Genomic DNA, 16,139 nt, shown 5'->3' with positions numbered 1-16,139 from the left:
TTGGCTTAAATGATTAGGTGCCTAGTGGGGGTATTTCCTAGGGTGTGGAACATTAGAAAAATTACACACTATTATGGCTGTTGAGTGAATCACCAAGTGTTATGGTGTGGATGTGAGGTGTCCCCAAAAGGCTCATGTATGGAACAATGCAAGGTTTGGAAGAGAAATGATGGTGTTATGAGAGCCTTAACCTGATTTGTGAATTGATCCCTGATGGGATTAAATGAGTGGTACTGGAAGCAGGTGGGGTGTGGCTGGAAAAAGTAGGGGCATGGCATTGGGGTATATATTTGTATCTAGCAAGCGGAGACCTCTCTCTCTGCTTCCTGATCAATATGTGAGCTGCTTCTCTCTGCCATACTCTTCCACCATGATGTTCTGCCTCACCTAGAGCCCTGAGGAATTGAGCTGATCTTCTGTGGACTAAGACCTCTGAAACCGTGAGCCCCCATTTTAAACTTTTCTTCCTCTACAATTGTTATAGTCAGATCTTTTAGTTACAGAACCAAAAAAAAAAAAAAAAAAAAAAAATCCTGACTAAAACACCAAGGCATCTAATTCTGAATGATCCCTGAGACTATGAATATCTTTTATCTAGATATGGGGCTTCTTGTGTTGTGGTCTGATGTAGATGATCAAGGAATGCCAGTACTCTTAAACCAAAACAGTAATTCCTAGTATGAATAATCTTGGGAAAAAGTAGGACCCAGGACAAGAAAGAAACTGGAATTTGGGAAATAAGGGGAAGTAGTCTCTTGTCCCTTCCTTTCTTTTCTTTCTTTTACAACTTGGCTGAATCTTTATGTGTAATCTATGCTAGGCATCCTAGCTAATGGATAGTAAGAGGATTCCAGTACCTTGAGAATTCCAGGTGGCACAGTTTCATAGAGCATTATGGAAACTATGTAGGTAGACACAACATAAGCCAGGCCTCTCGAGCTGTGCAACCCCAAGTGATATTTGGAGGGCACCCATATGGAAGAGCCATATGGAGCCATGCATTAGGATTTTTAAGGCCTGAAAGCCTACTAAAAAGCCAATCAGATTACCCAGTTGTGAGTTGGGCACTATTTCACTTCTCTGTAGTGGTCTCTGAACCTTTTCCAAGGTCTTATGCTGTAGGAAGAAAAGTGTTATTTCAAAATACCTCTTATTAAAAATAAACCAAGACTTCTTTTGTTTGGGAAAACAACTGCGAATATTTGCCCATATAAGGTATGGAGACCCACACCCCACCAGTTTTATTCAGATTTGCTAGAAGAAGATGATTGTTCTATATAACAAATAAAAGGATTTGGGGTTTGGACTAGAAAAAAAACTCTATTCCATGAAAAAATGTATTCAGGGAACTTTGAAAGAAAAATTAATTGAATAACATGTGGTACAGGTGTTGGGGGATGGGCGTGATATAGAAAAGTTGGTCAGTCACCTAGAAACGCCCAGTAGAGGGTGAGTAAGGATATTTAGGATATTGATGTACAGTATAATATTTAAACATGCTTATTTCTTTGATATGCTGTAAATTTTCCCCTACTACCCTCATTCATTCACATCTCCTTACTATACACAACCACCTTATGGTGCTTTTTGGAAGAAAGAGGTATAGGACAAAGTGGTATAAGGAAAAAAAGATGGCTACAAGAGATGAGCTGACTAGCAATGCTAGTGAATTCAAGGGAAAATGATAAGAGTGGGAGGTGGCCATGATATTGCTATCCCTGCTGAATCCCTCATGAGTATATATGGAGATCTTGGGATCACACTGAACTTCACATAGTCAAGACACGAGGAGGTACCAGAAGCAGACACTTGAGTTTCATGTGTTATGAAGAATCAATCTAGTCTCAACTGTGTCATAAAACTTTTGAGCCAGAGTTCTTAAGGAGGAGATAGTCAGGATTAGAGAGATCACCTGGAGAAATTAAGAGGGACTTTAGGGAAATCAGAACCAAGCTTCACTCTCATTGGTTCCTTCTAATTTTTCTTTTGTACTCCTGCATTAACACAACCTTATGAATCTGATAGTCTTCTCCCTCTTACCTGCTGAGAGCCTTTTAGCTGCTGTTCCAAAATGTAGACCAGGTTGTTGTGGGTACTGTGCTGCTCAATCAGCTTTTTCAGATTCTCTAGGGCATTATAGATTCTGAAGGTACAATGCACCACACAGTGAGTGGACTTAAGGGAGCATAAGGAGGTAAACTTCAGGGAATGGGGCCACTTACCGCTGGGCCCTATTCTTTAACTTAAGGGTCATCTGTTGCCGCAGCAGCATGAAGGTGTCCAGAAGGTCTAGGAAAGTCTTGGGGGTGACAAGTGGCAATGCAGGACACAGGTGCTCATGGTAGTAGGCAGCCGAAAGGTGGATGAGGGCCATGGCTTTGGCCACACTGGAAATAGAGGCCTGGAGATCTGGGTACTTCAAGCAATCTGCAATGGGTATGGCTTTAGCCTGGACTTGTAAGCCCATAGGAAAGTGGGAAAGATAAGGGTCTCTATTCTAGCTCCGGAAAGGAGGTCAGAAAATGTGAAGGGAGCTCAGTAAACACACACACACACACACACACACACACACACACACACACACACACGAGAATCAGAAACAAACAGAGATAGACAGACACTGGCCGGAGGTCAGAAAATGTGAAGGGAGCTCAGTAAACACACACACACACACACACACACACACACACACACACACACACACACACGAGAATCAGAGACAAACAGAGATAGACAGACACTGGCCTAGGTAATAATCCTAATTAGAACCTAGTTGAAATGACTGGTAAGGTCAAGAAAAAGGCTCACCATCATCAAGGGGTAGACTCTGAGCACCCTCCAGATAGTGCTGGGCTACCCTGACTAAGGAAGCTTGGTCCCAGGGTTCATAATAGTCAATGCTGGCAGTGGCTAGTTGAACGAGCCTCAGGTAAAGGGTTGAGGGCAGTTGCTTGTGGGCCTGGTAATCTCCCATCAGGAAAAACATGTGCAGGTGGCTACACACTTGCTGGTAGAACCTGTGGGCCAGGAGTCAGTCAGCGGCTGTCTTCTTCTTATCCCGTTTGCCCTACCGGGTCCCAGTTCCAATCCTGACCACTTAGCCCTCATCTTAAGAGCCTTCACAATAGCACATAGATTTCCTTATAGCCTTTTGGGCAGGACAGAGTAAGAGCAGAGAAGACCCAGGTATGGGGCTTTAGGACTTACCACTGCAATGCCACTTCCTTCTTAGTGTTGTTTTTGATATCAAGGTTCTCCATTGGTACATGTTCTTCAATGTTGTCCAGATCTGCCTCTGTGTACTGGTCAGGGAAACTGCCTGAGGTTGCCAGGGCTACTAGGTGATGGAGGGTAGCGAGATCCACACTCTTGGGTACCAGTAAGACCACTGGCTGGTTTAATATGCCAGCATGCCAGCTGGCATCTCTCAAACACTGGAGAATGTCCTCCTCTGAACTAGATGGCAGATGGAAGAGGCGGGCCTGACAAATGCTAGAGGCCAGAGTGATGGCAGTACAGCGCCCAGTACCCAGAGTTCCTGAGAGCAATAGGCCATGCTGCCTGGGCTTGGCCAGAACTCGGACCAGGCGGGCCACATGCTGGGCCATGGAGTGGCACCAGGCAAGGTGGGGGCTCAGCCCCAGCTGAGCAGCTGAGGTGGACAACTGTTTTTCCAGGCTCTCCCACTGCCGTTCCAGATATAAGTTGGGGCTCTCAGAGTTGGATCCCAGTATCAACTCCTGACTGAAGACCAGATCTGAGGGCTTTTCCTGAGGACACAGTAGTAATACCGGTAACAACAGGGGTGAAATCAGGTCTATCTGGGATGATTTCTGCAACAAACTCTTGGATTTCTTTGACTGGAACTCATTGTGAGAAGCCCTTTTGCTTTCCTCCTGCTGTATCTTGTGATTTGTGCTTTCTATAATCTCCCTTTGTACTGGCCTTATGGATGGTGCTAGACTTGGTTCCCTGGAATGTAAGCCTGCTGTGGCTTGAAGGCCATAGGGATCCTCTTCCTCATCTGTTTCACTATTACTATTGCTTAAGTCCTCCCACTGGGCCAACTCCCCTTCAGATTCCACTTCAGGTACCCTCTCCTCCTCCTCCTCCTCATGGTCCTTGTCCAAGTACTGGGGCCCTGGCCCACCACAGAAAACATTCTGAGCTACTTCTAGGAGCAGCTTGGCACAGAAAGAGCGTTCCTTAGGGCTGTTCAACCGGTCACAAAAAGTTCTCTGTGCCTCATGTAACCAAAGACGCACCATGCTCCGCATAGCCATCATAGTAGTTAGGCGAGTGCCACGCAAGCCTGATACAAGGCGCAAGTGCTCCTGGTGGTTGGGAAAATCTACGAAACCCCGTGAGCCTATTCTGGTAGGCAATAGCTGCAGGCTTCCCAAAAGATGGCTCACAGAGTGCAGAGAGAAGTGGTAGTGTGGGTGGAGGGGTGAAGGCATGAAGGAGTCACACATAGCCTCCCAGGCCTCTACTGAGGCCCGGACCAGGGCTCTTGCCAGAACACTCTCTCTCTCCACAAAGGGGAAGCGCTCGAGCCAGGCTTGGAGGCTAGGCACATGCCTGCTCAGCATGGTAGCCTGGGTCATGCTCTCTAGGGCCAGCACTGTGAAGAGTCGAAAGAGGCGTGGGCAGAGTGGGCGCTCACAGCATCCTGGCACTGTGGCAGTGGCAAGGAAGTTGACTGTAGGCTGCAGTGTCTGCAATTCCAAGGTGCTGTAGGCATACACAGTGCCATCCATGGCCTGACGCAGAGTCTCCAGTACTGGTTGGCAGCTCTTTTCTGGGTCTGTGGAACATGAAGAACAACAGTGAGCACATCTGGAAGTCCACATGAAAATGTCCTCCTGTTCCTCTTATTCTTACTTCCTGGCTTTGCTTCTAGGATACCCAGTTCTAAAGGAATTTTGTGTATCTGATGTGTTGGGCCGTGGCAACATTTCAGCAAGTCATTTTCTCTCTGCCCCACAATTTCCTAAAATTGAGCAATTTCCTCTCTTTTCTTCCCCAGATCCTATCTCTATGACCAATTATTCATTAACTGAAGGAAAATGAATACTGTAATAAGATTTGGAAGCCGAGATGGTTGGGAAATGGATCAGATCACAATTAGGGGGGAAGTGCAATGATTTCAGTCAGAGTGTAGTTATATCACATGTACACTTCTTTTACACTGTTGTTAGGATTATAAATGGAAATCAGTATGGAGACTCCTCATAGACTAGGAATAGAACCACCATATGACCCAGCTACACTACTCCTCAGTATTGATCCTAAAGAATTAAAGTCAGCGTACTATAGCAATACATGCATACCTATAGTCATAGTAGCGCCATTCACAATAGCTAAATTGTGGAACTAGCCTAGGTATCCATAAGTGCATGAATGAATAAACATTTGTGGAAGCTAAGAGAGGGAAAAAGGAGGGAAAAGTGTGAAGGGGAATCTCATAAAAACTGAAGGGAGACCTGTAAAGTAGAGGAAATGGAACAGTGGGAAGGAGGAAGGGAAATACTAGAGAATGATATTAACCAGATTATATTGTTTTATCATACCTGTATGAATATGTAACAATAGATCCCACTACCATGTGTAATTATAATACACCAAAAATATGGAAGAAAAAAATAATAAAAAATAAAAATTTGTTTTATGCCATTTAGTTTGTTTTTCTATTTAATTGCTTTCTGTTCTAATGTTTGTTATTTACTTCCTCCTAATTGTTTTGAGTTTAACTTTTTTTTTCTTTTTCCAGATTCTGGAGTTGAAAACTTAGATAACTGATTCCAATTTCTTTCCCACTTATATAGAAATTTAAAGCCATAACCTTATCTCTATGCACTGCTTTAGATGCATCCCATACATTTTGATATGCATTATTTTAATTACTATTGAATTCAAAATATTTTCTAATTTCTCTCATCATTTCTTTTTTGATGCATGAATCATTTAGAAGTCTGCTGTTTAATTTCAAAGAATTTGGGAATTTTCTAGGTATCTCATTGTTACTTGATTTTTATTGTTGTGATCAGAGAAAATATTCCATAAAATTTTAGTTCTTTGAAATTTTTTGAGATTCATTTTATAACCCAGCATGTGATCTATCTTTGTGAATATTCCTTATGTACTTGGAAAAAAGTGCATTTCTTAATTGATGGGTTTAATGCATTGTTCTATTTAGAGAGGAGTATTATTAACTTTCCCACTTCATTTATCTATCTATCTATATATATATATATATATATATATATATATATATATATATATATATAAACCTTTATGACTTTCTGATAAGTCTTTTAACTATGAGATGTCCTGATATCTCTAATAGTACTCTGTCTTAAAATGCTTTGTTATTATGTACTCTGTATAATGCATTCTATTTGTATTGTAATAGGCATTTAAAGCCATAACCTTATCTCTAAGCACTGCCTTTTTTTTTTTTAACTTTCAATCTGTTTATTATGCTAGGAATCAAACCAGGGCTGCACACCTGCTAGACAAGCATTCTACCTCTGAGCTATATCCCCAGCCCTGTGTTTTTATCTTTAATGTGCATTTCTTAGACAGCACATATCAGGTCTTCCTGTGTTATCTAGTCTGACAGCACTGGCCTTTTATATTTATTTAGTCCACTTATATTTCATGTAATTGTTGATATGTCTGGTTTAAAGTTCATCATATTATTTGTTTTCTATTTGTTCTATTTTAAATTCCTTTGTAGCTTTTTGCTTTCTTTTGCATAACTTAAGTGTTTATTATCTCATATTTATTGGCTCTTTAGCTATACTCCTTATTTTTATTATTATTCAGTAATTTTTCTAGGGCTAACAATATGCCTCCTTTAACTTAACAAAGTTAGAGTTAATATTATACCATTTCACACTTCATATCTGACCTTTCCTACTTCCGATTTCACCCTTCCTAATTCACATTTTACCATATGACATGCTACTTCACAAATATGAAACTAACAACAGTATAATTCAATTTGTTTCTCCCTACCCCATTCTTTTACTGTTGTATTTATTCTTTCTTTTACTTCTATCTACATTAACAAACCATCTAACGATGCTATTATTTTTATTTTAGGCGATCATCTATCTTTTTAAGGAAACTACAGGAAGAAAAAGTCATTTATATGTATCCACATATTTACAATTTTTGATCTTCTTCATTATTTTCTATATATCTGTTATTTTCCTTTTGCCTGGGAAACATCTTTTTAATATTATAATGAAGTTTTAGCAGCCATGAACTTTCTCAACCTATGTGTCTAAAATATTTTACCTCACCTCATTTTTGAAGGGTATCTTTGCTAGGTAAAAAATTCTGTTGATCAGTTTTCTTTTCTTTCTTTCTTTTTTTTTTTTATAATTTTAGTACTTTAAAGAATCAAGATAACGGTGCCAACCAAGAATCTTGTATTCAGCAAAATTAAGCTGTAGACTTGAAGATGAAATAAGAACCTTCCATGATAAACAAAAGTTAAAAGAATTTATAAATAGAAAACTAGTACTACAAAACATCCTTGGCAAATTATTCCAGGAAGAGGAAATGAAAAACAACAATGAAAATCAGCAGAGGGAGGTAGTACACTAAATGAAAAACTAATCAAAGAGGAGAACCAACTCAAGTTAAATAACAAAAATAAACAAATATGGCTGGAAATACAAACCCTGTCTCAATAATAACCCTAAATGTTAAAGGCTTAAACTCGCCAATCAAAAGACATAGGCTAGCAGATTGGATTTTTTTAAAAAAAAGACCCAACAATATACTGCCTCCAGGAGACTCATCTGATAGTAAAAGACATACACAGAGTGAAGGTGAAAGGTTAGGAAAAATCATACCACTCACATGGACTGTGGAAGCAAGCAGGAGTTTCCATCCTCATATCAAATAGAGTAGACTTCAAGCCAAAGTTAATCAAAAAGGATAAAGATGGACATTACTTACTGCTCAAGGGAACCACACACCAACAAGACATAACAATCATAAATATATATGTCCCAAACAATTGTGTAGCTATGTTCATCAAAAAAAAAAAAAAAAAAAAAAAAACCTCTTCTCAATTTCAAGAGTCAAATTGACCACAACACAATATTCTTGGGTTTAACACACCTCTCTTACTACTGGATAGATCTTGCAAACAAAAGTTGAATAAAGAAACTATAGAACTCAATAACACAATCAATAACTGACATATATATATATTTCAACCTGCATCAAGCAGACACACTTTCTTCTCAGCAGCACATTTTATCAGATCATAATGGAATGAAATTGGAAATCAACAACAAAATAAAAAATAAAAAATTTCTCTCATCACCTGGAGACTAAACAATATGCTACTGAATAAACAATGGGTTACAGAAGACATTGAGGAGGATATTAAAAAATTCTTAGAGATAAATGAGAACATAGACACAACATATTGAAATCTCTGAGACACTATGAAAGCAGTACTAAGAGGAAAATTCATTGCATGGAGTTCATTCCTTAAAAGAACAAAAAGTCAACAATAAATGACCTTGCACTATATCTCACAACCCTAGATAAAAGAAGAAGAAATCAGCAGCAAAAGCAGTGGAAGGCAAGAAATAATTAAAATTAGAGCTGAAATAAATGAAATCAAACAAAAGAAGCAATTGAAAAAATTGACAAACAAAAAGTTGGTTCTTTAAAAAAATAAATAAAATTAACAGACCCTTAGCCACTCTAATGAAGAGAAGAAGAGAGAGAATTCAAATTACCAGCATACGTGATGAAAAAGTTAATATTACAACAGACACTTCAGAAATATAGAGGATAATTAGAAATTATTTTGAAAACTTATACTCCAATAAAATAGAAGACATTGAAGACATCAACACATTTCTTAAGTCATATGATTTGCCCAGATTGAGTCAGGAAGATATACACAATTTAAACAGACCACATGGAAAATGAACAATATGTTACTGAATGATCAATGGGTTACAGAAGGCATAAAGGAGGAAACCAAAAAATACTTAGAGATAAATGAAAATACAGACACAACATATCGGAATCTATGGGACACAATGAAAGCAGTTTTAAGAGGGAAATTCATCACCTGGAGGTCATTCCTCAAAAAAAGAAAAAAACCAACAAATAAATGAGCTCACACTTCATCTCAAAGCCCTAGAAAAGGAAGAGCAAAACAACAGCAAATGTAGTAGAAGGCAAGAAATAATTAAAATCAGAGTGGAAATCAATGAAATTGAAACAAAAGAAACTATTGAAAAAATTGACAAAACTAAAAGTTGGTTCTTCGAAAAAATAAATAAGATCGACAGACCCTTAGCCATGCTAACGAAGAGAAGAAGAGAGAGAACTCAAATTACTAACATACGGGATGAAAAAGGCAATATCACAACAGATGCTACAGAAATACAGAAGACAATTAGAAATTATTTTGAAACCCTATATTCCAATAAAATAGAAGATAGTGAAGACATCGATAATTTTCTTAAGTCATATGATTTGCCCAGACTGAGTCAGGAGGATACACACAATTTGAACAGACCAATATCAATGGATGAAATAAACAGACCAATATTAAGTGGGGAAATAGAAGAAGCCATCAGAAGATTACCAATCAAGAAAAGCTCAGAACCAGATGGATACACAGCCAAGTTCTACAAGACTTTAAAGAAGAACTATTACCAATACTCTTCAATTTATTTCAGGAAATAGAAAAAGAAGCAGTAATTCCAAACTCATTCTATGAGGCCAATATCACCCTGATTGCAAAACCAAGCAAAGACACATCAAAGAAAGAAAACTTCAGGCCTATAACTCTAATGAACATAGATGCAAAAATTAACATAAACTAAAATTCTGGCAAATTGAATAGTAAAACATATCAAAAAGATTGTGCACCATGATTAGGTGGGATTCATTCCAGGGATGCAAGTTTGGTTCAACATACAGAAATCAATAAATGTAATTCATCACATCAATAGACTCAAAGGTAAGAATCATATAATCATCTCAATAGATGCAGAAAAAGCATTTGATAAAATACAGCACCCTTTATGTTCAAAACACTAGAAAAACTAGGGATAACAGGAACATAACTTAACATCCTGAAGGCTATCTATGCTAAGCCTCAGGCCAACATCATTCTAATGGAGAAAAATTGAAGGCATTCCCTCTAAAAACTGGAACAAGACAGGGATGCCCTCTTTCACCACTTCTATTCAACATAATCCTGAAACACTGGCCAGAGCAATTAGACAAATGAAAGAAATTAAAGGGATATGTATACAGAAAGAAGAATTTAAATTAGCACTATTTGCTGATGATTGATTCTATACCTAGAAGAACCAAAAAACAACACCAGAAAACTTTTAGAACTAATAAATGAATTCAACAAAGTAGCAGGATATAAAATCAACCCCATAAATCAAAGGCATTTCTGTATATCAGTGACAAAATCCTCTGAGAAGGAAAAGAGGAAAACTACCCCATTCACAATAACCTTAAAAAAAAAAAAGATACTTGGGAATAAACTTAATGAAAGAGGTGAAAGATCTATACAATGAAAATTACAGAACCCTAAAGAGAGAAACCAAAGAAGACCTTAGAATATGGAAAGATCTACCTTGCTCTTAGATAGGCAGAATTAATATTATCAAAATGATACCAAAAGCACTATACAGATTTAATATAATTCTGATCAAAATCCCAATGGCATTCCTCATAGAAGTAGAAAAAGCAATCATGAAATTCATGTGGAAAAATAATAAACTCAGAATAGCTAAAGCTATCCTTAGTAGGAAGAGTGAAGAAGGTGGCATCGCTATACCAGACCTTAAACTATACTACAGAACAATAGTAACAAAAATAGCATGGTATTGGCACCAAAACAGACTGGTAGACCAATGGTACAGAATAGAGGACACAGAGAATAACTCACAAAATTACAATTATCTTATATTAGACAAAGGTGCCAAAAACATGCACTAGAGAAAAGATAGCATCTTCAACAAATGGTGCTGGAAAACTGGAAATCCATATGCAACAAAATAAAATTAAACACCTATCTCTCACCATGCACAAAACTTAACTCAAAATGGATCAAGGACCTTGGAATTAAACCAGAGACTCTGTGTCTATTACAAGAAAAAGTAGGCCCTAATATTCATCATGTGGGATTAGGCCCCAACTTCCTCAATAAGACTCCTATAGTTGGGCTAGGGATGTGGCTCAAGCGGTAGCGTGCTCTCCTGGTATGTGCAAGGCGCTGGGTTCGATCCTCAGCACCACCAAAAAAAAAAATAAATAAATAAAATAAAATAAAGACGTGTCCACTGAAAACTAAAAAATAAATATTAAAAAAATTTCTCTCTCTTTCTCTCTCTCTCTCTCTCTCTCTCTCTCTCTCTCACACACACACACACACACACACACACACACACACACAGAGACCCCTATAGCACAAGAATTTAAACCAAGAATCAATAAATGGGATGGAATCAAACTAAAAAGTTTCTTTTCAGCAAAAGAAACAATCTGTGAGGTGAACAGATAGCCTACATCCTGGGAGCAAATTTTTACTCCTCACACATAAGATAGAACATTAATCTCTAGGGTGTATAAAGAATTCAAAAATCCAAGCACCAAAAAAATAAATAATCCAATCAACAAATGAGCCAAGGACCTGAACAGACACATCTCAGAAGAGGATATACAATCAATCAACAAATATATGAAAAAATGCTCATCATTTCTAGCAATCAGAGAAATGCAAATCAAAACTACTCTAAGATATCATGATCCATTCTCAAAGAAAACAGAAGAGCCTAAGATCTGGGTCTTGTCAAGAAAATTGTAAAAAAAGAGATGACTCTCAGCGTCAAATGTCTTCATTTTGAAAATTTAAGATAATATATTTATAAATCAAGAGATTCAAAGACACATGATTTGGAAGACAAATACCATAGGGATAATTAAATCCACAGAAAAGGAAGAAAATATGAACAGTTACAACCAATATAATTCATAATTTAAAGCCACATACCTTTCATAAACACATCACAGAATCATCTTTTAAAATTACCATGAAAAAAATGATTACTTTCGAGGAAGAATAATTATTTTTATTTGCTCAGGCTAATAATTCCTATTTAATGTCAACTGTCCTGCATCTTAATAGTATTGCTTTATATTTCCTATATCAGAAAAGTATTAACATTTTTATAAGATTGTACTTGTAAATGCAGAAGTCATTTGCTTTCAAAAATCACGTAAATTTAGGCCAACTTCTCTCTGAACTGCTCATCTAAAATGTCTGTACTCAAGATATGGTCCGCAGACTTCTGAGATCTTATTAGGTGAAAACAGTTTTCATAATACTTAGTTGTTCCTACTTTTTTTTTTTTTTTTTTTTTTTTTGGTATTGGGGATTGAACCCAGGGGCACTTAACCACTGAGCCACATCCCCAGCCCTTTTTTAATATTTTACTTAGAGAGAGCATCTTACTGAGTTATTTAGGGCCTCACTAAATTGCTGAGGCTGCCTTTGAACTTGTGATCCTCCTGCCTCAGCCTCCCAAGCAGCTGGGATTACAGGCATGCACCACTGAGCCCGGCTTCTACTTTCTTTTACTGTGCTTAAATTGCACTGATGAGGTGTATGCAAATGTGGGTAAATTTGCTGAACCTTTATTTTTTTATTTACTTTTTATTGGCTTTATTTTTTAAATACATGACAGCAGAATGCATCACAATTCTTATTACACATATATAACAATTTTTTATACCTCTCTTTGTATATAAAGTATATTCACAACAATTCATTTCTTCATACATGTACTTTGGATAATGATGTCTATCACATTCCACCATCCTTGCTAATCCCCTGCCCCCTCCTTTTCCCTCCCACCCCTCTGCCCTATCTAGAATTCATCTATTCCTCCCAAGCTCCCCCTCCCTACCCCACTATGAGTCAGCCTCCTTGTATCAGAGAAAACATTTGGCATTTGTTTTTTGGGGATTAGCTAACTTCACTTAGCATTATCTTCTCCAACACCATCCATTTACCTGAAAATGCCATGATTTTATTCTCTTTTATTGCTGAGTAAAATTCCATTGTGTATATATGACACTTTTTTTAAATCCATTCATCCACTGAAGAGCATCTAGGTTGGTTCCACAGTTTAGTTATTGTGAATTGTGCTGCTATACACATTGATGTGGCTGTGTCCCTGTAGTATGCTGTTTTTAAGTCCTTTGGGTATACTTTGAGGAGAGGGATAGCTGGGTCAAATGGTGGTTCCATTCCCAGATTTCCAAGGAATCTCTATACTGCTTTCCATAGTGGCTGCACCAATTTGTAGTCTCGCCAGCAATGTATGAGTATGCCTTTTTCCCCATATCCTCACCAACACTTATTGTACTAAAAAGTTTCTTCTCAGCAAAAGAAACAATCTGTGAGGTGAATAGAGAGCCTACATCTTGGGAGCAAATTTTTACCTCTCACACATCAGATAGAACACTAATCTCTGGGGTAGATAAAGAACTCAAAAAGCTAAACACCAAAAACATAAATAACCCAATCAACAAATGGGCCAATAAACTAACAGACACTTCTCAGAAGAGGATATTCAATCAATCAACAAATATATGAAAAAATGTTCACCATCTCTAGCAAGTAGAGAAATGGAAATCAAAACTACTCTAAGATACCATCTCACTCCAGTCAGAATGGCAGCTATTATGAAAGACAAACAACAATAAGTGTTGGCAAGGAATTGGGGAAAAAGATACACTCATACATTGCTGGTGGGACTGCAAATTGGTGCAGCCAATATGGAAAGCAGTATGGAGATTCCTTGGAAATCTGGGAATGGAACCACCATTTGACCCAGCTATCCCTCTCCTTAGACTATACCCAAAGGTCTTAAAAACAGCATACTACAGGGACACAGCCACATCAATGTTTATAGCAGCACAATTCACAATAGCTAAACTGTGGAGCCAATCTAGATGCCCTTCAGTGGATGAATGGATTACAAAAATGAGGCATATATACACAATGGAATATTACTCAGCAATAAATGAGAATAAAATCATGGCATTTGCAGATAAAAATGGATGGCGTTGAAGATAATGCTAAGTGAAGTTAGCCAATCCCCCCAAAAGAAAACAAATGTTGAGTGTTTTCTCTGATATAAGGAGGCTGACTCGTAGTGGGGTGGAGGGGAGCATGGGAGGAATAGATGAATTCTAGATAGGGAAGAGGGGTGGGAGGGACAGGGAGGGGGCAGAGGATTAACAAGCATGGCGAAATGTGATGGACATGATTATCCAAAGTACATGTATGAAGACACGAATTGGGTGTCAACATTCTTTATATACAAACAGAGATATGAAAAATTGTGGTATATATGTGTAATAAGAATTGTAATGCCAAAAAAACAAACTGCATGTATAAAGACATGAATTGGTGATATACTTTATGTACAAAGATATGAAAAATTGTGTAATAAGAATTGTAATACATTCTGCAGTCATGTATTTTAAAAAATAAAATCAATTAAATTTTTTAAAAGATAGAAAATAGAACTTTAGCCCTTGAAGACAGAACTTCAGGCCCTACAGACAGGACACATGAAGTTGAATACATAAAATAATAAACGGAAAAATAATAGAACATAATCAAAAGATATAAGAAATATGGAACAACATCAAGACACAATACCTGAGAATCATTGGGATAGAATAGAACATGGAGATACAAGCTAAAGGCATAAAGAACATTTTAAAGGAAATAGTTACAGAAAAATTCTCCCATATCAGAAATGAGAGAGACATATCACATATAGGAGGCTTACAGTATACCAAATAGACCTATTCAAATGAGAAACTCTCCAAGGCATACCATAATCAAAATGCCTATTATAGAAAATAAGGAAAGAGTATTAAAAGCTGCAAGAGAGAAATGTCAAGTTATACTTAGAGGCAAACTGATTTGGCTCACATCTGACATCTCAAATCAGATCCTAAAATCAAGGAGGGCCTGTATTGAGATGTTCCAAACTATAAAAGAACTTAAAACAACTTCTAGCCAAGGTTAGTATACTCAGCAAAGCTCAGCTTCAAATTCAAGGGGGAGATAAAAACTTTCCATGATAATACTAAAAGAAGTTATGAGCACCAGGCTAACACTACAAAGGATACTCAGAGATAAACTGCACACAGAGGAACTGAAAAACAAATCCCAGAGCTCCCAAACAGAGGAAATTCAATAGGAGAGTAATCTATCTACTGAAGGAGAATCAAGACAGTATTAAAAACAGCAAAAAAGGAAAACACAATCCCACATCCATACTAACATGAAATGTTAAGGGTCCCAAATTCCCAATTAAAAGACATAAATTAGCAGATTGGATCAAAAAGCAATATTGAGCTATATTCTCTTAAAAGGAGACTCATAGGCAAAACACCCATGACATTAAATCTAAAGATAGACCCCAACACAATAATACAGAGTGATTTCAACACACTCTTATCACCAATAGACAGGTCATCAAAACATAAAATCAATAAAGATGTCTCCAACCTAATAATACTGGAAATCAAGTGGACCTAGCAGACATCTACAGAATATCTCCACTCAAAACAGCTGAATCTCCCTTCTTATTAGCAGCACAAGGACCTTTTTCCAAGTTAGGTCACAAAGCAAATCTTATCATATATTTAAAAATTGTTAAAATCCCATGCATCCTATCAGATCATAGTGGAATTAAGGTAGAAATCAATATCAAGAAAAATAATAGAAAAAACATAGACATATGGTTTTTAAATGAAGAATGGACCAAAGAAATTAGTAGAAATCAAGAAATTCTTAGAAACTAATGAGAATAGAGATACAACATATGAAAATCTCTGGGACAATATGAGAGCATTTCTAAGATGGAAAATTTATACCATTGAGGGTCTATATTTTAAAAAAAGAGAGATCCCAAATAAATAAGTTTTAGAATAAGAAGAAAAAACTAATTTCCAAACTAGAAGACAGAAAATGACTAGGATCAGAACCAAAATTATCAAAATTGAGAATATAAAAAATGCACAGCACAGATGTAATG

At 37.2% G+C, this 16,139-nt stretch overlaps 1 protein-coding gene across 1 annotated transcript in view; it reads right to left on the bottom strand.

The window, feature by feature from the left end:
- The window catches only part of Dnhd1 (dynein heavy chain domain 1), a 96,260-nt gene that overhangs the window by 12,318 nt on the left and 67,803 nt on the right, over positions 1-16,139 (bottom strand). Inside the window, exons 26-29 of the mRNA XM_076842412.2 lie at positions 3,208-4,807; positions 2,809-3,017; positions 2,223-2,427; positions 2,041-2,143 (exon numbers count right to left, since the gene is read on the bottom strand). Of these exons, the coding sequence (XP_076698527.2) occupies positions 2,041-2,143; positions 2,223-2,427; positions 2,809-3,017; positions 3,208-4,807 (2,117 nt within the window). The remainder of the gene's footprint in view (positions 1-2,040; positions 2,144-2,222; positions 2,428-2,808; positions 3,018-3,207; positions 4,808-16,139) is intronic.

This window comes from Callospermophilus lateralis, chromosome 2 (assembly GCF_048772815.1).
Source record: "Callospermophilus lateralis isolate mCalLat2 chromosome 2, mCalLat2.hap1, whole genome shotgun sequence".
Classification (NCBI taxonomy): Eukaryota; Metazoa; Chordata; class Mammalia; order Rodentia; family Sciuridae; genus Callospermophilus; species Callospermophilus lateralis.
This window is presented reverse-complemented; position numbering and strand designations above follow the sequence as displayed.